Source organism: Mustela nigripes, chromosome X, assembly GCF_022355385.1.
Source record: "Mustela nigripes isolate SB6536 chromosome X, MUSNIG.SB6536, whole genome shotgun sequence".
Lineage (NCBI taxonomy): Eukaryota > Metazoa > Chordata > Mammalia > Carnivora > Mustelidae > Mustela > Mustela nigripes.
The window spans coordinates 19,700,423-19,723,664 of record NC_081575.1 but is presented as its reverse complement, the minus strand read 5'-3'; the positions used below and the strand labels follow the sequence as shown (position 1 = coordinate 19,723,664).

General features: G+C 39.4%; 1 protein-coding gene across 6 annotated transcripts in view; it reads right to left on the bottom strand.

The window, feature by feature from the left end:
* ENOX2 (ecto-NOX disulfide-thiol exchanger 2) overlaps positions 1 to 23,242 on the bottom strand; it is a 271,247-nt gene that overhangs the window by 36,279 nt on the left and 211,726 nt on the right. For all 6 annotated transcript variants that reach the window (XM_059384978.1, XM_059384977.1, XM_059384981.1 and 3 more), the window contains 5 exons: positions 19,610 to 19,765; positions 11,902 to 12,108; positions 6,173 to 6,406; positions 3,644 to 3,856; positions 1,653 to 1,759 (listed from right to left, as the gene is read on the bottom strand). In XM_059384978.1, coding sequence (XP_059240961.1) covers positions 1,653 to 1,759; positions 3,644 to 3,856; positions 6,173 to 6,406; positions 11,902 to 12,108; positions 19,610 to 19,765 — 917 coding nt within the window. The remainder of the gene's footprint in view (positions 1 to 1,652; positions 1,760 to 3,643; positions 3,857 to 6,172; positions 6,407 to 11,901; positions 12,109 to 19,609; positions 19,766 to 23,242) is intronic.

Below are 23,242 nucleotides of genomic sequence, written 5' to 3'. Positions count from 1 at the left end.
TTGTTGAGGCTCAACGAAGTCAGGTAGCCCTAGGATTCTGAAATCATCTTGTGCTACTATAAGACAACAGCTCCCTGTTTTGTTCCTAATTCTCTTTTTAAAAATAATTTAAAATATCATGAGCTTTGTATTATTCTATTTATCCATTGGGCTGATGTCTTCAGGGAGTTTTCTTCAGTGACTCCCAGGTCCCTCTGCTGAGCCAGAACTGATGGCTCAGAAGCTATCAGTTTATGAACATGGTTTGGCTTATTTTCCTCTAAATGCTCTTCACAGTTTTCAAATTGTTGCCACACAAACTATGCCATGTATTCTCATGAAGGACAGAAAGAATATATTGCTATTTTCATTTTATAGGTTAGGAAATTGAGGTCCACAAAGATTAAATGACTCACTCAAGAGCCCAAGACAGTTTACATCAACACTCCGAAAAGAATTTCTAGTTTTGAAGTGATCACTTACTAACTGTATAATCTGAGTACATCCCTTAACATTTCTGTGTCTCAGTTTCTTCACGTGTAAACCACGGCTATCTTATCTATCCCTTATGGAGTTAAGAATGATAAACTGAAATATTACTATTTGTCATTTATATAGCATTTACATTTTTCAAACTCTACATATCTCTTTTCTCATTTAATCCCACATGAATGGTTTCATTATATCTCCAATTTACAGGTGAAGAAATAGAGACCGAAAATGTCTAAGTTGTCAAAGTCACAGAGCTGCAATGTGTCACAGCTGTGATCTAGATTCTCTGACTCCAGATCCAGTGCTCTTTCCACTACACCACATCTACTGGAAGTTCACGTAAGTGAGACAATGTGAAAGTGCTTTATAAAATGTAAATGCCTTACAAATGCTATATAAATGTTAAGGAATATGACAACCTGCTACCATACTAGCAAAGAGGACTCAGAAGCAAAGTTGAAAAAGTTGCTGCACACACAGATCAAAAGTGTCAGGGGCCGGGTAAGGAAGCTGTCCACAGGAACAGAAGAACTTGAAGTATAGGTAACACCATTCCAAAGGCAGATCAGCGAAAACAAACCGCCCATCTTGGTTTTAAATCTTGGACTCAGGATAGCAACCTAATCACATCAGACAGATTCTATGCTAAAAGTCACCAGAGCACAAGTACAGAGCTAGGTGTCAACCTTAATCTGAAATCAGAGTCCTCTGTTACCTTTAAAGCTGCCACCTATAAAGATGGCTGAGTGGATTTGATCAAAGAGGCTCAGAAATTTCAACACTCCAATGTAACAGCAGTGTGGACTTTCAGGATGCTCTAATAAATGTAAGACAGCCCTAATATTTCTAACACTAGACACACGGGTCAGTAATTATCATTGTACTCAAGACTAGCTAGCTTGGAGAAGTAAACTTACAATTATCACAGCTACATTTTCACTACTCAGGTTTTCATCTAGCAGAATGCATTCAAGACAACACATGCACATTTATTACCCTTTTGGCAGCACATGGTCTGGTCACAGTGACAGGCTATAGAACACATCTTAGTGTTTCATTAGAGCCTTGTTGTGACCATGGGAGCTTGGCACTATTTAACTCTTGACTAAACTTCAAATCAATAACTTGTTAAAGAAAGAAACTGTCCCCCTGAGGGGCTACCAGAGTAAAAAGTTACCAACCTCAGCTTGTTTGCACCAAACGCTGATATTTTTACGCTGGGCTTTTGTGAAATGGTCCCATGCCTTCTGTTTGGAGGCGGAATGGTACACAGCTACTATCTGCTCAACTGCAGTGTCAGATCAGCAGTTGAATCAGGTCGGAGTATCATCCAGGGTTGGCGAAAGAGAGGAGAAAAGAAGTAAGAGAAGCATCAGGCTTGTTACATCTCTCGTATGACACCGGTAGGCTACGGTTGTGCTCAGAAAATGTTACATGCGTTGGGGTACCATGATCTTAAAGAAGACTCAAAGGCAGAGATACCAATATACAGAATGAAGAAAGGGAACTCCAGAAGGTTTGGGGTGAAATGGTGACTAAATTTTTAATACAGGCAGTCTGTCCTTATCCAGGCAGGTGAGGCAAGAGTTGCGGTGAATGTGACCTAGTACTAATGCGATTTAGTACTAACAACCCAGCACCGCATGGCAGCGAGCGGCGAACTTGTACCAGCTCCTTCGGACCGTAGGCTTCTTTTATAAACAAAATGAGCTTGCATATCTGACTTCAACAGAATCCGTCCTATTGTTATCCTGAGGTATACTGAACCAGAAGCATCAAATCGGAACCCAAGATGAACGGAATCTATCTTAAGTCTGTGTAGATGGGCTTGTTGACTGGAGAAATAGAAGTTTTATGGAAGAATACTGTGCAAGTGCAGTCCTAAAGCATATTTTTCACAGTCTCTTTAAAAATGTCAAATGGAAAAATGTGTACAAATACGCTGGTGCTTTTACCTAACTAGCTCAAGAGAAGGGAAACTTAGACAAGACTTTTGGGGGGAGAGAAACAGAAGGATAAGAGCCTCTTCCTGGTGGGTAGTCACACTAAGAAAATCCAGAGGTGTTACTTTTTTTCTTTATAGCCCTGATTGTAACTTGTCTGTGAATGATTTAGGGATTTATAGTCCCATGATGCTTGCTGCTCTTTTTTTCTATTTGTTCTGAAGTCCTAAAAACATATGCTTTCTCTGCCTGGATTCTATTCCCATATATATTTTCAAAATAAAAATGGAAAGTGAAAGAACTCTTCCTTAATCCTAATTATGTGTGAGTCAAGTGTGGGAAGTCATATATGGGAAGAGTGGGCCTTAATTGTTTAAAAGCCAAATCATAAAACTATACTCTTATTTTTAAGGTGAATATAGTTCCTTACTCAAAAAAAAGTAAGAGTGCATAGTTGTATAATATGTTGAACTAAAAATATCAGTTGAGAATTTTTCTAATCTGTCTCATTTAAGAGTTCTTGTAACAGTTTGTAGTAGTTCTCCTTCTTCTTCTTTTTTTTTTTGTGCATAAAGGTGGTTTTATTCAAGTACAGGGACAGGACTCATGGGCAGAAAGAGCTGCCAGGAGTAGTACTTCTTTTTGAAAATGGCCATTTTGATGGCTTCCCAACCCACCCAGTGTCTATAACATCCAGACAAAAAAAAAAAAAAAAAAGAAGAAGAAGAAAGCAAAGTGAAAACAATAGGTAGAAGTAGCAAATTTGGCTTCTATTCAATCACCCTGGGAAACATAATTATACTTTCACTAAAATGTAGTATCTGAGAAAACATAATATGATAATGATGCAAATCTGAAGCACAGAGCTTATAAATGCTGATGCTGTAATCTAACTTTAGCAAATACCAAACTTTCCACTAAGGCCTGAGGCTGCATATAACTTACTTTGAAAACAAGCAAAAGTAAAAGCACAGGACCATGTTCGGTGCTGCTGTTTCTAAGATGAAGGAGATATAACAGAAAAAAAAATGAATACAGGAGGTGCCACAATGTATCCCATTAAACTGGAGCTTGGGCATTTGGCAATCTAAGGAGAGCACGAGGCAGTGAAGAAGGGGTCCTTGGCCCTCGATACAGGATGGCTTTGTAGGCCTGGTTCCCTCGTGGGGAATGTGGAGTCTAAGTGAAGCACCCTCTCATCCTTCCACAGAGCTCTGACTTCTACTCACACTGAATGAGAATTCCAGAAAGGGCCTGCTTGAACTTCTCCTTTGCTTCTTCCATGTCTTTCTCATGGGCAGCTTTCTCATTCACCAGGCGGCGAACGTGGCTGTTGGCCGACTGGATCATCGAGTAGAAGTTGTTGGCGCTGCGACGGTTCACCTCTCCCCGTTCAATCCAGGTGAGCAAGGTCTGCACAGCTTCTGAGAATTTGGAATCATCTGAAAAAAGAGGATTTTTTAAATCATCAAAAGTAGCCATGGCTCTATCTACCCAATAGGCTGGCAAGGAGACCACTGTGGCTCATTGGAAGAGGTTGTTAAATGAACTGTGGAGGATGAGGAGGTGTGCGTGTACCCACAGGCAGCAGGTAGCCAGGCCAGCTGAAAGCACGGAAGACCCCAAAAGTCGTCAGACCGGTGGCAGTCTATGAAGAATTTTCAGAGAGAGAATTGTTTCTTCTTTTTAAAAAAATATTTTCTTTGCTAATAGAGAGTTCACTGATTAGAGTAAAAGTTTACTGATCAGTGTTTTCACATATTGAGAATTTCTTAACCTCTCTGACTATGTGTGTGTACAGGTACATAATGTATGAATTCCTGTTCTTTTAATAAGGACAAGTAAACCTGAGTCTTGAGTTAGCTTGAATTTGATAGTAACTATATCCTGGATCCAGAAAATCACAGTGTTGGAAGGAGCCTTAAGAAAGAGTTACACAGGTAGTTCTTTAGGCATCAACACTTACATTTTTTACCTTTTTATAGCATCACTCCTGCATTCAGTCCACAGCCTCAGGCTTTTCACTCAGTCTCAGTCACAATCTATTTTGATGTAGTTTATTCTATTTCTACATTTCTCCACATCCTGATTCTCTTGCCTGAGGAACCCTCCAAGTAGATTTCTGCAGCTAGTTAGGAGTTGTTCCCTGATGTTAAAATAGTAACACAACTTATCCAAAGCTTCTGGCCCAGCTTCCTGAGATAGGCACTTATATATTCTGTCAGAGGCTCCTGAGAGAGAGATCCATTAGCATCCCACTGAAGGCCTGTTCTAGGGCTCCACATCCCTGTCTGGCCAGAAACCCTTAAGTCCATTGGAATAGCTCTCACTGTGGTTTTAACTTCTTGCCTCTTGCTATTTTTCAGTGTAGACATATAATGAGAGGTAAGGCTTCCCTTTAAAACTTCTTTTTATTTCATTACTTGCATGCAATCTTTATGTTTGCTGTTCATTTTTTGCATGAGGTCCACACACTATCACATTCATTCTCTAAAAATAAAAAAAATCAGATTGACTTATTTGGTGTGTTATGAACTTGATGTTTTACCAATGCTTTCAGCCATTCCAGCTTTTCAGAATGTACCATTGTTTCTGTCTCTACTCTATGTCTCTCTTCTCTTACAGGAAGACAAAATAATCCAAATGAAGGATTTCTTTTTTAAAAAAAGATTTTATTTATTATTTGACAGAGAGAGAGAGATCACAAGTAGGCGGGTGGTGGGGGGGGAAGCAGGCTCCCTGCTGAGCAGAAAGCCCAATGTTGGGCTCTATCCCAGGACCCTGAGACCCTGACCTGAAGCCTCAGGCAGAGGCTTAACCCACTGAGCCACCCAGGTGCCCCTTAATGAAGGATTTCTTAAAATGTGTGAATCCCTTAGGCTATTATGTTGCAAACAAGTTTGGTGAATGAGACCTATTTGGAAAGTGGAATTAGCAGCATCATGCTGAGTCTAGAGCACAAGAAACAGGGAAAATTCATACCATTAGAGCCAGGTTGGTATCATCAACAAGATCAATAGGACACCAGCATTCATCCAATAAAATCAACCATATTTGGAGAATGAAAAAGACTGGATTTAAATTACTACCACAGGAGGCCAGGCAGGGCAATTAGCGTTAAATTAGAATAATGGCTCTGAGAGTCAAGCTGGGAAACAGGAACAAAAACTATAGGGAGAACCCTCTGATTTAGCAATGTCTCGAAGTCTCCACAATCACCACATGAAATAAGTTGGCCATTTTAAGTGATTAAAGAAGTCGTCTTTTGGTTGGTGGTAACTAAGTCTCTGAGCAATCTAAGAATGGACACTGTGACCACTCTCTGGGTCCCCATTTTCTCATCTGTGGAAAGGGATTTTTACCAGAGTTTTCCAGGGTGACATCAACTTCTATCATTCAAAACTAACTTGTAATCCACAATGAAATGGGATGCTGACAGGTCCCAAGTCATGAATCACAGCTAAAATTCTCTGATGTAGAAAAGTGGGGAAAATGTATCTTGTCCTACTCATGTTTGGAGAGAAAAACGTCATCCCTTGAGGCAGTGAAGGAGGAAAGACACAGGTGTGAGGGACTAATTTTTTTCATTCTTCAGTTACTAGGTACACCTCTCTATCTGCAGAACTCTAACACAAGAAATGCTTAGAATCTATTAGTGGGAAATTCAAAGGATAAATGCCAACAATGCAAATATATTTATTAAATTTCCCCCGAAGAAAGGGGTTCTTCTAATCACAAAGCTCAAGTGCTTTCTGTACCTTTTAGTTTTTCAGCAACAATGCTGCATTCGTGATCTGAATAGTGGACCACTGGTGGTGGGGATGGCGGGCGCAATCTTTCTTCTTCCATCCTTCTACGGTGGCGCTCCTCCCTTGCGAGCATGCGCTGTTTGCATTCCCACTCATACAGGTCATCTCGAGCCTGTGCAAAATCGACGTGGAGCCGGCCTGTGTCCTTCTTGTCAGTGCTGGAGCCCAGGCGAATGCGGTAACCTAAGTGCACAAGAGGCAGAGAGGAGTACAAGAGTAGCATAGTGGGAACAACTGTTAAGTACTTTTCCAAGTTTAGTGCTTCTAATGTGGTTGTAGCGGTTTCAAGTGACCACACAACCTTAAATTCTCTCCCCACTACTAGCGAGGTGAACCATCAAAAGGCTTGAAGTATATTTCCATTTCTTTTTTTTTAAGATTTTATTTATTTGACAGTGAGAGATCACAAGTAGTCACAGAGAGAAAGGAGAGAGAGAGAGAGAGAGAGAGGAGGAAGCAGGCTCCCTGCCGAGCAGAGAGCCCAATGCAGAACTGGATCCCAGAACTCTGAGATCATGACCTGAGTCGAAGGCAGAGGCTTAACCCATTGAGCCACCCAGGTGCCCTATAGTTCCATTTCTGATCACAGTTTACTATTCTATGGGTTGGGGCAATCTTGTTCCTAGGAATTCTATTCCTTCATCTGCCACTCTACCCCTGGCAGAGGGAGGCTCTAGGGGTAATGGTCTTAAGAATGATGCCTTATATGGTGCCTCATATGGCACCATGGGTTGGGAAGAATGGGAAAGGAAGCCTCAAACTGTGGTGTTTTTGGATAACTTCAGGAGTGTCAGTCATACCATTATATAGAATTTTGATAAAATTTAAATGGATCAGCTTGACATTTAAATCCCCCAAATTACTTCCTAGATGTATTTGGCAACCCTGAACCTTTTTTTTCTGGGAAAAAATGGATATGATGGGGAGTGGTATGTGAACCAGGTGATACGTAATTTGGGATCCTTAAAAAGAAGATGTAGTGTGCTTACAATCTAGTGGTATAAGATCAGAATTCAGAAAAACAGGATTCAAGTCCATATGTCCACTTTTTGTGCCAGCTGTACTACTCAAGTTAAATCTATTAATAAAAATGTAAAAAACACTTAATAAATTTTTATTAGCTTTTTAAGTTTCAGAAGCTGAGCTAGCTGCTTCCAAACACATTTATCTCAATTCATTCTCAGCATAAGCTTGCAGACCAACTCCTGCTTTAAATAACTAAAAATATGGAAAATATATATGAAACAATGGTTTTTAAGACATTGGACATTGGGCCTTGAAGACAGAGATCACTGAGAGACAAGAAGCAAATGTAGCGATCCCTATGATTTTTCCAGTTTATTACATGGAGAGTTTCCAGGCCTCAGGACAGGGAGGGGGAACTCAGTCAAGGCATGGTGATCTCCCTGAGTTGAAGAGACTGAACTAGGAATCCAGGGAGACTATGGCAGACAGAGTTTATATGGCAGAGTACTGGAAAGAAGAAAGCTATACAAAGAAAGGACTTCAGAGATCTGCAGAGGGTCCTCCATTATTATTTAGCTGCATATTGATGTGTGTGTGTGTGTGTGTGTGTGTGTGTGTGTGTGTAAACTATCTATGCATTAGAGGTAACAACCCCTGGAGCTCACATGGGGCTGGGAACAGTTCTCTTCTCCACAAGCCAGAGCAGGGAAAAAAATGGATAGTTCACAGAGTACTGAGTAGAGTAGTCAGAAGGGTTTTGCTTTAGTGGAGAAAAATGAGCTTTAGACTAAATACTGCTCTGGTTCTACTCAACAAAGCTTAAAAAACAAGACCTACAAGGATAAAATTTTTCCATGTTACTAAACTGCATCCCAGAACAAAGTTCAAGAATATTTATAGGAATGAAAAATATCTGGTACCCAATATGGTAAAATTCATGTTTGGTATCCAATAAAAAAATTACCCAATATTCAAAGAAGGAAAATCACAGGAAAGATTTAAAAAATCAACCAATCAAAACAGACCCAGAAGTGATACAGATAATATAATTAATATAAAAGGACATTAAAAAAATATTATAATCAGATTTCATATACTTAAGAAGTTAGAGAAAATGTAACCATATTAACTAGTAACATGAAAGACAAAAAATAACCAAAATTAAATTTCTAGAGATTTGAAATGCAATATCTAAGTTGAAAAAAATTCACTGAACAGGACAAATGGCAAATTAGACACTGCAGAAGAAAAGATTAATGAACTTGAAGACACAGTAATATGAGCTATTCAAAATGAAATATGGAGGAAAAGGACTGAAAGAAAATGAACAGAGTACCAGTGAGATGTGGGACAATTTCAAGGGGCCTACTATAGCCTAATTGGGCCCCTGGCTGGAGAGAGGGGAGGGAATAGAAGAAAATATTTGAAGAAATAAGGACAGAAAAATGTCCAAACTTAATGAAAACTCAGAGATCTAAGACTTTCAATGAAACTTAAGTGCAAGAAACACGAAGGAACTTATACCAGGCATATAATAATCAAATTTCTCAACACCAGTAATAAAAAAAGAGAATAATCTTAAAAGCTTCCATAGACTTAAGACATGTGCAGAGAGACAAAAAGATAACATATTTCTTATTGGAAACAAAACAAGCAAGAAGATAATGAAGTAACATCTGAGAAAGAAAAAAAAAACTGCCCACCCAGAATTCTCCATCCAGAGAACATCTCTTTAAAAAAGAAAGGTAGAATAAATTACTTTTGATATATACAAATGTGGAAAGAATTAATCAGGAGCAGACTCGTACTATAAAAATTGTTAAAGGAAAATCAAGCACAGGGAAAGTGATACCAAATGAAAATTTGAGTCTATACCAAGGAAGGAAGAGCATACCTAAATATGATTCCATTTATATGAAGCTCTAGAAAATGCACACTAATATGACAGACAATGGAGCAGTGGGGGCTTGGGAAGAGAAGGGTAGGGCAGGACGAAGGGATCACAAAAGGAGTACGAAGGAAGCTTTTGGGGGAGGTAAATATGTCCATTATTTTGACTGTAGTGATGGTTTCATAGCTGTATGTATGTGTCAGTAAAACCAAACTGTATTTTTGAAATATGTGAATTTCATTGTATGTCAATTATTATACTTCAATGAAGCTGTTATAAAGAATAATGCCCCTTAACACAAAACCCACTACACATTCTTTTTAGAAAGAGGAAGAATAAATACATTTCATAAACACATTTTACCAGGGCTCTTTACAATGTACAAGGCACTTTCACACTTAGTCCTCTTATTTGATCATCTAAGCCATCAGAAAAATGGCTATTAATGATTACCTTGCCTATTCTCCTAGGATCATGGAGAGGATCAAACAAGAAGATGATATGAAAGCTTGGTATAAACACATAACAGATACTGTGATTTTATGAGATTGGTACATCGTGCACAATGCCAGTTCCCTAAGATGCTCAAACTCCAACAGAAAAAATGGTTATTTCTACATTCCCAGTCTCTTTTCTAAAGGATTTTTGTTTGTTTTAATCAGCCATCCAATTCAGGGCACTTCTATCACTTATGAGATTTCAGGGAGTGGGTTCAAATTTAAAGGGCAATATTTAGTTATTTTCACATCACTGATGATTACAATCCCCTTTCCCCTGGCAGCCTTGAAAATGTTTCTAGGACATAGTTGTTGCTACAGAGCATGTTTAGATGGATACCTCCTGAGCAGCATGTTGTCTTTTATGTACAACTCTTCAGAGTTTTGCAACACCTTTAAGTTTTTATTAAAACAGTCTATTGTGGAATGTTCTATTATCATTCCTAAGTGCTATCAAATCTTCTGTACATTTCACAGCACTTAGCAAATGTAGTAAGAGTATGCTACATCTCAATAGCCAAATTATGGAAGCAGCCCAAACATCCATTGATAGATGAATGGATAAAGAGTAGATAGTATAGCCCAATATTCATAGCAGCAATGTCCACAACAGCCAAACTGTGGAAAGAGCTGAGATACCCTTCAACAGATGGATGGATAAAGAAGATGCGATCCATATATACAATGGAATATTACTCAACCATCAGAAATGATAAATACCCAACTTTTACATCAATATGGATGGGACTGGAGGAGATTATGCCGAATGAAATGTCAAGCAGAGAAAGTCAATTATATGATTTCACCTACTTGTAGAACATAAGGAATAGCATGGAGGACATTAGGAGAAGGAAGGGAAGAATGAAGGGGGGAAATTGGAGGGAAAGATGAACCATGAGAGACTGTGGAGTCCAAGAAGCAAACTGAGGATTTTAGAGGGAAGGGGGTGAGGGATGGGTTGGCCCGGTGATGGGTATTAAGGAGGGCACGGATTGCATGGAGCACTGAGTATTCTACATAAACAGCGAATCTTGGAGCACTACATCAAAAACAAATGATGTACTGTATGGTGACTAACATAACGATAAAAAATAATAATAAAAATAAAGGTAGTGAAAATAAAAAAGAAGAAGAGGTAGTATATATACACAATGGAGTATTAGTCAGCCATTGAATCCTGTCATTTGTAATGACATGGATGAAGTTAGAAAGTATTATGCTAAGTGAAATATGTCAGAGAAAGATAAATATCATACGATTTCATCCATATGTGGAATTTAAGATACAATACAAATGAGCAAAGGGGAAAAAAGAGAGAGACAAACCAAGAAATAGACTCTTAACAATAGAGAACAATCTGATGGTTACCAGAGGGGAGGTGGGTGGGGGAATGGAGGAAATAGGTGATGGGGATTAAGGAGTGCACTTGCTGGGATGAGCTCTGGGTGATATATGGAAGTGCTGAAGCACTATATTGTATACCTGAACCTAATATAACACTAGACGTTAACTAACTGGAAGTAAAATTTAAAAAATTAATAAAAAGGAATATTCTACATCTTCTTCCTCCTCTCCTTCCCTGTTACCAGCCTACTTTTTCATACTCTCATTACGTTTTCCCTGGCCTGTTGCAACAGGCATCTAACTGACCTCCCCTCTTCCTAGATGCTGGGGATTCGAAGTTAAATAAGACACAGTCTCTTCCCTTAAGGAATTCATACTCTTGTCAGGGAGGCAGATGTGGAAAGAGACAGTTCTAGCATGGTGCTATAGGTGTCATGGTAGGAGGAAACACTGGTACTGTGGAAGTGCTAAGGAAGGGGTGCTTGGGGCACAGTGGGAAGAGAAGTCAGCTTTCCAGAAAGAGGTTTCTGGAAAAAGCTTTCTGGAAAAAGCTTTCCAGAAGAGGTTATGCTTGAACTGGAGCTTTGAGGTGTGGGGATGTAAATATGGCAGGTGGGATGGAAAAGGTAATTACAGCCAGAGGAAAATGCATAAAACACCACGGCACGTTCTGAGAACTAGAATTAGCTTAGTGTGGTTAGGACATGGTATGTAAGTGAAGGACTAGGAGATGGTGTTAAGAGGTAAGCCAAGTAATCAAGGACCTCAGATGTGACAAGTAAGGGAGTTCTGGGTAATGGAAACAACTGAGAACTGCTAAAGAACTTTAAAGAAGTTAGGTGCAAACATTCATTTTCCAACTCTGAAGGCAAGAGGGGATACCATTAAGCCTAAACTTTATCTGCCACAAATGCAAATACACTGAGCTGCAATCTCTGCATTGTGTCTGGTGGGCACACCGCTCGTAACTAAACACTTACCAGAAAGATAAAGGGCTTTGTCCACCATATATTCCTCAGCAAAGCGAATGTGACAAAAGTTCTTTTTGCTCTTGCGAATGGCAATGATCTCTCCACACTGTTCAAACACTTCCACGATGATCTGCTCTGTCCCATTTTCAGGTAGGCCACCCACAAATACTGTTTTGCATCCTGGTGGTCGTTCTCGAGTTGCAGGAGGTGGAAGATCTGAGTGGAAAGGCAATTAAATTAAAAATTAGATTACAAAATTAAGATGTTCGCTTGGGATAGACCTCTTAGAAAACGAACATGTCCCAGAGATAGCTGTATGGTCCCCATCAGACTTTGACACAAGTGCCAGAAGCATGTGGCCTCTAAGGCACTCATCTCTGCTCCACAGAACATGGAAATCATTTTATTCAATGGTTTGGTGACCATGATGCCTAAATGATAAAGACTCAGACCCATTTGTCTGTCCCATCCAGAGTTCTTTAACTCTGTTCTTTACTTTTGTTAGGACAACTCAGCTATGCCCTATTTTCAGTCATTTTTGCTAAGATGACAGTTGGGGAGAAATCCCACTCACTTTAAATTCTTACTTTCTAGAATTCTTGGAACCAAGGTCCCTGAGAGAACAGTTACTTAATTCAGTTGATAGTTACTAAAAGTTTGTGCTTACTGAAGGAACTGTTTCAGAATTAATTTGACAAGGATGGGGTAAATATTTACAAAAATATTTATGGGTACCAGAATGATCTGGCTGACAAAGTCAGCCGCACTATAAACCATCTTTCTAGGTTTTTGTCTTTTGATACCAGTGAGTCCTTCTTCCAATTTCTGGCTGGAGAGGTGAGGTCCAGAGTCAATCCTGCAGCATTTAGAGGGAAGTATGAAAGACAGCAGAGAAAGTAAGCTCATCTGGGAAATCATTAACTAAAGTGAGATAAATTTGGCTATAGAGAGTCATTAAAAACCTACTTAATGGACGATTCTCCCTCTGCTAAAAAAAAAATGCTTTCTACTCACTCATCTTATACATTAAGCCTGCTGTATCTGCCAGCTCTGTCTTGCTATTTGTATGTATCCAAGCATTTTCCAAGCAAAATTCTACAGTTCACAGCCCAACAAAATAAAGGGTTTTTTTAGTGTTGGTTTTGTATCTGCAAGGATTTATTTTGTGTAATCCAGTCTTTCCATTCAGCTCTGTATAATAATTCTCCCAGCTCAAGATTTGGAGAGCTTAACAACTAGTGATTACAGCTCCCATGCAAAAATAAATGAGCCTCACTTGTAGATCAGGCCAAGGTCCCTGCTTGACGCTTATCCAAGTTGGCAAGTGGATGATTTGGGAACCTCCTTGGGTATGAGCATCTCTAGCTTCCTCATTTTGCTACCACTCTGTCTTATCAGTGTGGCTCAGAATAATCAGGTTCTCATGATGCTCTCTTCCTCTCTATTTAGTCAATAAAAGGGGGTAAAGGGATTCAGGGAACTTATAAAGTTTCTGTTAATCAGATAATACAGATTTCCCACAAATTACCTTTTTTTTGTACTGAATGATTTAGTTTCTTTTTATTATGGCAAAAAAATATGTAACATAAGACCCACCCTCTCAACAGATTTTTCAATGTACAATACAGTATTGTTACTTCCTGTACAATATGCACATTCTTATACAGCAAATCTCTAGAGTTTTTCATCTTTTATAAGTATTTTTTAAAGATGAGCACTAGGTGCTTCACACAAACAATCATGGAATACTAAACCAAAAACTAATGATGTAAGGTATGGTGACTAACATAACACACAAAAAAATAAAGATTCATTTACTTATTTTAGAGAGAAAGCATGTGAGAGTAAGGGGAGGACAGAGGGAGAGAATCTCAACCAGACTCTCTGCTGAGCATGGAGCCCTATGTGGGGCTTGGTTCATGACCCTGAGATCATGATCTGAGCTGAAACCAGAAGTTTCTGTTAATCTTAAAAATTTCTGTCATTTCAAGAACTCACTTTGTACTCTTTTGTTTCATAGGAGAAGTTTAAAAGGAAAATGAAGATAATCTAGTGAACAGGAATCTGAAATGTCTTAGTCATGGGCACTGGCACAATTTGATTTTAGCCAAAAAGGGGAAAAATGAGGTCCAGAATCTCTTGAGACTTCTGCTTCTGAATTTTCAAGGAACGGAAGGATTCTAGTATCATACACTTACAGCAATTCTCAATTCTGACAGCACATTAGAACCAACTTAGGAGTCAAACAAACAAAAAAATCCTGGGCCCACTCCAAGGAGTGATTTAATTAGTTTGGACACAGCCTGTGCATTGTTTTTTAAAAGCTCCTCAGGAAACTCTAATGGTAGCTAGGATTGAAAACCACTGACTTGGTTTAAACTTCTCACATTACGGAGAAAAACCTTAGCTGCGTGAGGCTGAGTGACTCATTCAAGGTCACCAAATTAGATAGAGAGAGAAGGAACATGAACTTGGAGCAGGCAAACCTGGATTTAAACCTTAACTTAATAACTGTCTGTAGGACCTTGTAAAAATTACATAATGTGAGAACCTTATTCGTTCATCTGTAAAATCAGGATACTGTCTTCCACCCTACAGGGTTTTTGTAGGATAATAATCTACTGTCTAGATTGCAAGTGGTACAATGCCTACCATTTGATAGGTTCCCAATAAATAGTAGTTACTGTAGCATCATTATTATTATTATTTACTGCTACAGAACCTGGGTTTCCTGATTACCAATCTGAGGCTTTCTAAAGCCCTACCACAAGTCTGGAGTGGAGTGGTTGCTCAAGACCTGGACTTCTAAATTCCCAGCTCCTTACTTTATCCCGATCTTCAGATAAGGCTTGGTTTGGGAAGGAATCACTCTTCTCAATAGAGGAATCTACAGCTGTGAAGACACATATGGTTTTGACCACAGAACACAGAGCCATGTTTTCAAATCAAGGGCTTTAGCTGAAAATCCTGTTTTAGAATCATTCAGAAGTTTACTATTTAAGGAATTTGATAAGAAACTTTTTGTGGAGCAAATGATCGCCTTTTTATATTATTTAAGTTTTTTAGTTAGGTCTACATTTAGTCCACTGAGAGACTCTAAGGAATGTCTGGTTACTGCCACAGTTACATATAACACTGAAAATATAAAGGCTTTTTTCCCTTTAAAAATTCTGTGAGGTTTAAAAATTCTGTGATTAAGTCATCATCCTATTAGATGCTGTGATTATTCTGTGGTAACTGGTAAGTAAGCAAGCATAAGAACCACTAAGAGTGGGGTCAAGAATGCTGGGGTTTATTTATTTTCCTTGGGTAAATGTAGAAAGCCTCTCTGATAGCATTCGCTGAGATTTAGGTGTATGCCACTCAATAAGGCAATGGGCTGTACTATCTTCCTTAATGGACAGTACTTGTACTTTAATTAACAGCTCAAAGCACTTTTTTGTCTGGGCCTGATTTTTTAATCCCACTGAAATACAGTGTTCTGGGCACAGCAAGGATAACTCCATAGGAAGGCAAATTCAAAGTCTACCTATTAATAAGGTAATGTGCTGAACTCTTCTAACACCCCAACCATTACTCTAGATAGAGAAGAAAACTTCATGTAAAATGATTCAAGATAACAGAGTAATTTAATCTCTAGTAATAGAAAAGGAGGAGTTTCTAGCAACTCTAATTACAACTAAGCACCTACTCTGAGGAGCTCTTTTGGGGTAATCAGCATTAAGATGAGGGTCACTGCTGATCTTTGAGAAGTGAGGCAGGGGGCAGTGTGGAAGACTTATAAACCACTTGCACGTATCTTATTTTTCAAAGGAGCATCACAGATCACTCCCCTGGTTTGCCAGAATTTATGTACTGCAAAGTCTTCGAGTTGATTTTATTAGACAGCCCAAGACTGAAGGCCCCTAGACAATGAGCAGGGGTCAGATATATCTTAATGTCATTCCAGCTGATTGGAAATAGCCAGAAGACTGGTGGATCTTTAATAATTCTTGATTTAGGGGCACCTGGGTGGCTCAGTGGGTTAAAGCCTCTGCCTTCGGCTCAGGTCATGGTCCCAGCGTCCTGGGATCGAGCCCCGCATCAGGTTCTCTGCTCAGTGAGGAGCCTGCTTCCTCCTCTCTCTCTGCCTACTTGTGATCTCTGTCAAATAAATAAATAAAATCTTTAAAAAATTCTCAATTTACCCACTTTCTCTAATTTTCTTTATAGAACCCAGCCCTAGGAGCCAAAATGAGGTTGGCCTGTCCTGAGATAGTAAAATTAAAAAAGTGCTCTTGGGTGCTTTCCCACATCCCCGTACACACATGGCAGATGATATTCCACCATTTATTCCATGTTTCCTGTTAACTGAACAGTAGACTCAAAATGCAACCTCTCCATGCAGAAGGTCTATCAGCTGAAGTGGGAGGAAAACCAATAGCATTGTATCCTAAAAGCCAAGTAAAGAAAGCATACCAATGAGTGAGGAGTAACCAACTGTGTCATATCTGGCTATTAGGTCAATTAGGAGGAGAACTGAGAATTGACTACCGAATTTAGTATTAAAAAGTCACTAGAGTTCTTAAACAAGGGACATTTTGATAGAGGGGTGGGGCAAGGCATAAATGAAGAAGATTTGAAAGACAATTGAAAAAAAACTGGAAAGAGCTAGTAAAGATGGTTTTTGTACAGAAATGCAACCTCCTGCTTCTCTTTTAAATTTTGGAAATGTTGGAATTCCTCAGGGCACTCTGCTTGTTTGTCATTCTTTCTTGATCTACAATCTGTCTAGTGCTCTTTGTCATTGTTATACTTCCAAATGACGTATTGTTTCAAGAAGGATGAAGGGGTCACTAGTACTAAAAACAGTAGAGAGATAACGTAATTTAAGGGGTAAAAAATTACCCATTGTATCTAACACCCAATATTTAAGTGAAAATGTGTTAGAGCAATGATTGATTACTGTTTTAATTTCAGTATCTTTCACGTGGAAATGTTCCAGGAGAAGATAGGCTTGTAGTTGGGCTGGAGAGGAATGTGACATGGGAAAGCAGTTAAACTTGACTAAGGGGTGGGTAAGTGGCAAGTAGAAATGAAGGATTGAAGACAGTCACAAGAAGCATACCAGTGAAAGCTTTGTCAAGTTAGGAGCTGGACTTGGCATTTGTGGGTAATGGGAGCCCGAGGACTTTTGGGTTCTGTATATGTGACAAGCACTTGGAGGGAGCGTCAGGTGGGAGAAGGGGTAAGGAAGTGATGGTAAAGATACTTTTTAGTGAAGCAAGACAGAAGCAGATTTGATGGCTGCACAAAGAGACTGAAAGTCCCCAGCTCACAGGACCTTATTCCTTGAGAGGCCACTGAGTACAAGAGAATATACCAGAGACAGAGGCTGAATATACCAGAGGCAGGCTAAGTCCTGGGGTTTATAATCAAGGCCTGGCAGACAAGTTTAGGTTGGTTGGCTCTGGAGAAGATAAGGGATTCAGGCATACCAAATCCCTCTTCCCACCACACCTTCACAGTCCGGGGGTGTTAACAAAAATCATACTTGCCATGTCTTCATCACAGAACTAAGGGAATCTTCTCCATTAGCGTTTCCCCCTATACAATTAACCTGAGACCCCTTGTAACAAAAGCCAAGTTCTAAACAGGAAATAGAACACCAGTTTACTAAGCTGTGTCGGAAGGGCCTGTTTTTAATTCAATCCAAAGCCAGGTTCCTTCCCAGAAGCCACCATTTTACTGGCACTAATTGCTTTGTCCATATTCCTAACACAGGGATGAAGAACTAAATGATTAAATCATGAAGGTAAAATGTTCCCTTTCACTCTGTGGCCCTTTTAGATCAGAACTACAAAGGCATGGTATAGGTGGAGAAATATAAATGTATTTGAGAGATGTCTGTCTCTTTCTTTTCCGAGAGACTATAAAAAAAAATAGAGCCTCTTAAAAATAAGGTTGGATCTTATTTAAGCTGGGTATTCCTATATTCTTTTAGGGACTGCTCAACAATGTCATCTATGTGTTATACACAAGGTATCTGTTATTCTTTGGAAATTCAGCAACTGAATAGCCTGTAAAGTCATCACTTGTTCCCCACCTAGATATTACAGGTTATGAGCCATCCTGTTACAGTGGACTTGATTTTGATTGAGACAATGAAGCCTAATGCAGGCTGATTATGTAATAAATGGATGATTATACCAGCAGGATTCTACCTTTACATATGTAGGAGGTTTTAACACTGGAAATGCCTAAATTCATGGCTTTTGAAGTGAAGAAAGGTAGTACCAGTGATGCACAGCTTTCTCTAATCCAAAGGTGATACACGGGAAGAAAGGGAAAAAAGTCCTTGCCCTTTTGTAAGGACAGTGGCAGTAAAAGTAAGAGACAAGTGTATCACAGTGCCATTCACTCACTTAGGCACTAAACACAAATCCAGGAATGGCCACTTGAGCTGGCAGGTAAAGTCTACTAGACAATCTTAGTCTCCATCCCCTAATTCTCCCGTGACATATTAGCTCTTCTCCCAATTCAGTCCTCTGAGATGCTAGTCTCCTAGATTTCTTATTGGCCTGGAAGGAAGTATTCTGCTGACCTTCAAGTTCAAAGACCTGAAGAAGGCATTAACATTTTTCATTAACAAAAGGGGCCAAGGTGATTTGTCTAATCAACCCCGACTGATTCTAAAATCCTCTCGGTTATGAGCCGACTATCCTAAGTAGAATCTGGGTCCCTGCCAGGGCCTGATTCCATGATTAACCGATTCCTATGTAAGGTAGGAGATGAAACAGTTGTCTGAAGTCACATGACAGAAGTTCTGTTTATGGTGATAAGGCAAGTTCATTTGATCTATGGCCTGAATCCTTGAATGTGTCCCTTAACAGCTTTAATCTCAGCACTGTGGTAGCAGCTCCCTTAAGTAGGCCACCCAGCACCACCACTAGAATTGTGGAAAAAGCTTTAATGAGGCTTGGGTCATGTGTAGAAATAACTTCTGATCGCTTAAAGTAAATAAAACCCCAAATAGATTCAGAAAAAAAGTCTTGAGTCAATTACTGCTGCTATGTTTTAAGTGAAATATATCCACCATATCTTTGCAGATGTTTTTAAGAGTCTAAAGAGAAACCTATTCGTTACCGACAAGACAGATCGCTAGACCATTTCCACATGACTTTCACTGCCTGGATGGATGCAAGTGGCTTGACTTCATCTCAGTATTCCTTTTTGCCCTCATTGCAAGTTAAACCTCACCCCACTGTCTACTGCAGCCCGTCAGTGGAATAGCAGTAGTTTGAGTGATGTGTGAATATCTGGTGGCAGTGGAGGATTCTTAGCACCAGATGTACACTCTTATATGCCTCAGGTAGGCTCAGACACACTCTATTACTGCCATCATCAGCATGCAGGCCAGTTATGAAAAACAGAGTCTGTAAATGACAGTGTTAAACAATTTGTGTCCGGTGTCTCTTTCTGTATGAACACACTTGAATTCCTTACCAGATGGCATTAGAAACACGTTTTATCACTTGTACTGCAACCAGCACACAAAAATCTACTGTTCTGTGCATAAAATTCAGCCATGCCTCGTAAGAGAAAATTTTCCTGTCTTTTGTTTTCTAGGTGAAGCTTCTATACATACATCTTTGAAGCCCTTGGGTATTCTTTTGAAAAAGAGTGTTCCTAGACACCAAAACATTGTGACTTGTGTGGTGGAAAAGCAGAATATTACTTGGATTTGGAGGGAAAAGCGTGCAGCTTTTACAGTGTATGATCTCTTTTACTACTGGCATATCTGGTGGAATTGGAGGAGGTACTATTCCTAAGCCAGGCATCATTGGAGTTATTGGTGGAATTCCAGTCATCATTCCAAGGGCAGGATCAAAATCTAAAAAAAGGAGAGAAAAGAGAGAGCAATAAATGACACCAGGCAAAGTCAAGTGGAGGCAGAATATTACCTTATAAATTTCAAACCAAATCTTTCTAAGACAGAGGCGAAATATTTAAGAAAACATGGTATTAGCATCTCCAGGATTAAATATCATATTCTACTTGTGCATTTTCCTTTTGGGATAGGTCTGTTTGTTTTTGCTTGACCAATCTGTTTATCTCTATATCTCATTTTGATATCCAGGCCTTTCATACTATGACTGTGCTTTGTCTGTTGATCTTGCCTTCCACTGGTTCCCAATGCACACCCTCCACTCCATTCGGACAAGGCTTCTTCCTCTCCCTTGTAACACTTGTCTTTTTGCAGTATAGCATGGTACTAAGAGCATACAATTTGGGAATTAGGCAGACCTGGTTTGCTTAGCAGGATGAATCTTTTGAACCTCCATTTTCTCATTTACAAACCCCTACCTTATAGGGAGCTGTGACAAATAAACAAAATGATAAATGTGATGTGCTTAGCATAATGTATAGCACAAAAAATACTCGATAAATAACCATTTTCCGTGCTTTTGTTCATGTTATTCTTCCTGCCTAGAATCATCTGAGCCTCCCCAAATTCTCCCCATACTTCAAGCCTTGCCTTAAAGAACTCCTCAAGGCCATTCTCCCTGAAGAACTTTTTCCAGATATTTCTGGTTCATTCTCAAATCTGTGTTGAAAAACTGTTTTGCAGCTGTTGCCACTGAATTTTATTTTATTTTGCATCATCTTTTCATTCAGGGATGCTTCTTGGATGTGTAGGAGCCCTCACAAATGTTTTTTCTGCGAGATTCATCTACATACACAGTTTGATTTACCCTAAATCAGCATCAACACTATTCAGTGGCATAATCTCATGAGATACTATGAAAGAAATGCCACACCAGGCAGCTAGAGTGATTTACTTACCAAGCTGCCTTCCTGGAACCAAGACTCTGAGAGGACTCCATAGGCAGGAGTTCCAAAGCTTCTTGGAGAATCTGGCTGACCCCACATGAGGGGTAGAGGATTGGAGAGTGCCCCAAAGGGGAGAAAGGAGAACTGGGATCCACATAAGTTCAGTATGAGATTGGGACTCCTTGCTTAGACAACACTGTGCATCTTGGTCAATTCCAGGCAATGATGGGGAAATTTAAAAATTTCAAGAAAGGTGCTTCGTAAGATTAGAACCTATATAGGATCTGTTCTGGACTCAGGGCACCTACCCTGGTCACACTACCTACCTGGCTGGTCCTTAGCACCAGATGGGGACTTAGAGAGTATCAGGGCAGGCATTTCAAAGCATGAGGTCCCCTGAGATGTGAACCTAAGGCAATGGTCCCACTTGCCTGGGTCTAAGGGTGATACTGATTTCATTTAAATTTTGTCTCTATATTGAAACACAAGTTCTTTGAGAGAAGGGAATGCATTCTACTTCCTGATTTCCCCACTTCTCACCACCGTCCTCTGCTACAGAATGCACAATGCACTGCAAACAAAGTATTGCATAAGGAGTTCTGATAATGCAAGGGTAGTTGCAGTAGCACTAGCAGGTCCGACTCCCAAAAACCTTACTTTGCTCACCACAGATGCTTGAGGGAACAATGCCTAAAAGCATGTCCTCAAGCTGGCTCTGAATCCCCTGGGTGGCTCTCTAAGATACTGAAATGGGTAGATCTAAACAGTGTAAAAAATCTGTGGTCCATAGAGAAGCAGAACTTCAGGTATAATAGGCCCAGAAAACTGAGTCTTATGACCAGGTAGATGGGCAGGTGGGTAGCACATGTGCGTCTTCTATTCAAAGTCAGCCCATAAAAACTAGGACATTCCCTATCTTCCCACATGCCGAAATATCAAGACCCCAGATATGTATGAGAAGAAAAAAAGATGTCTTCCAAGAAAGAAGAAATTTTTTCTGAAAATAAATTTACTTTTACTCTCACATGTCAACTCACTTGTACACATGCATGTGGCTGTGTGCATACACACACACACACACACACACACACACACACACACTCCCTTCCTTCTTCCCTGTGGCTCTCATATCTCTAGTTTCCCCACATACTAGTTACATGACCTTAAAGAAGGTTTCCTAATATCTGGTAATATAACACTATTTCTTTTTTGATAAAAGTGGGGATAAATGATGACATTTAGCTCAAAGGATGAAAGGACAAAACAGATATGAAAACCTCTGGCATGACAGGTGGGTGTCTTGACAGTTAAGTTTCCATCCTTCCAGTCAAAACATTTGTACACATATCAATAAGTTCACTTATTCAGGCATTCATTCCCACATTCTATAAGCATTTATGATAGCTTTTTGTTTGTCAGGCTCTATGGGCGCAGGGGGTCCAGGTTTTCCTTTCCATCGTAGGCCCCTGATACCCCGTGTTTCTATGCTATAGAATAAGAGCACTGTGGTTTAAAATGCCATTTATGTCTTTGGAAAATTTGATTCCTTGTGTATATGACTTTGGAAAAATTGTTAACATTATCTCACCCATTTACAAACTGTTAATTTTCAGTAGGAAAAGATCAGATTAGATTGTGTGCCAACTAAACAATTCCATCTATTTTTCCCCTCCAACTGAAATGTTTGTCTTCTTTTTTATTGTTCTGCTTGCCTCCTCATTGTTATTCATATAGCTCTGTCACTCACAACTCTACCTTAGCACAGATTACAGAAACATCAGTTCATTAAACAAGTTCTGCCGCTTTGGCTGAGAAAGAAATGCCTGTCTCCATGTACTGTCTACTAATAAATGAAGACAAACAAAAAACAAATACACAGGATAAATATAACTCCTGACTGATGTACTCACCACTCTGTTTGGTATGATTACATTAATATTTTATGAAATTCATTTAAAAGCAAATGTATTCATGACATATGGCTAAAGTGAGAATAGATAAACTCCCTTTCTTTCTTGTGTTCAATATGCCATGAGTTCCATAGGCTACATTGCCTAGCAGGGCTTGCTGCAGGGCAGGTTGCACAAGACATTTCAAAGACTCCTAACACATTGATTATTCTTTTGTTTATCTTCAACCATTAAACACCAAAGTTGATGTGAATTTCCAATGCCAACCAAGAAAATAACCATTTGAAAACACTGGACTTAAACAAGTATTGGAGAACCTGAAAAATCAAAGAAGTCCAACAATTTGAAACACACTGGGAATAGAACGTCAAGAGAAATTATCTCCCTTGTCAAGGCCTCCAGCCTGGCTTTGACAAGTACACTAACAAGTGCATAGTATTAACATTTATGTTAGGAATTCAATTTAGGAATTCAAATTCATTTTGGAGGAGATTTGAAATCATCTTATAAGGATTATGGAAAAGGCCAAGGTATTCTTCTAAAGTCCTTCCCACAATAAACACCCTGTTTTGCTTTTATACCTCTTCTTCTAGCACCTTTTCCCTACAGCCTTCTGACTCTTGGCA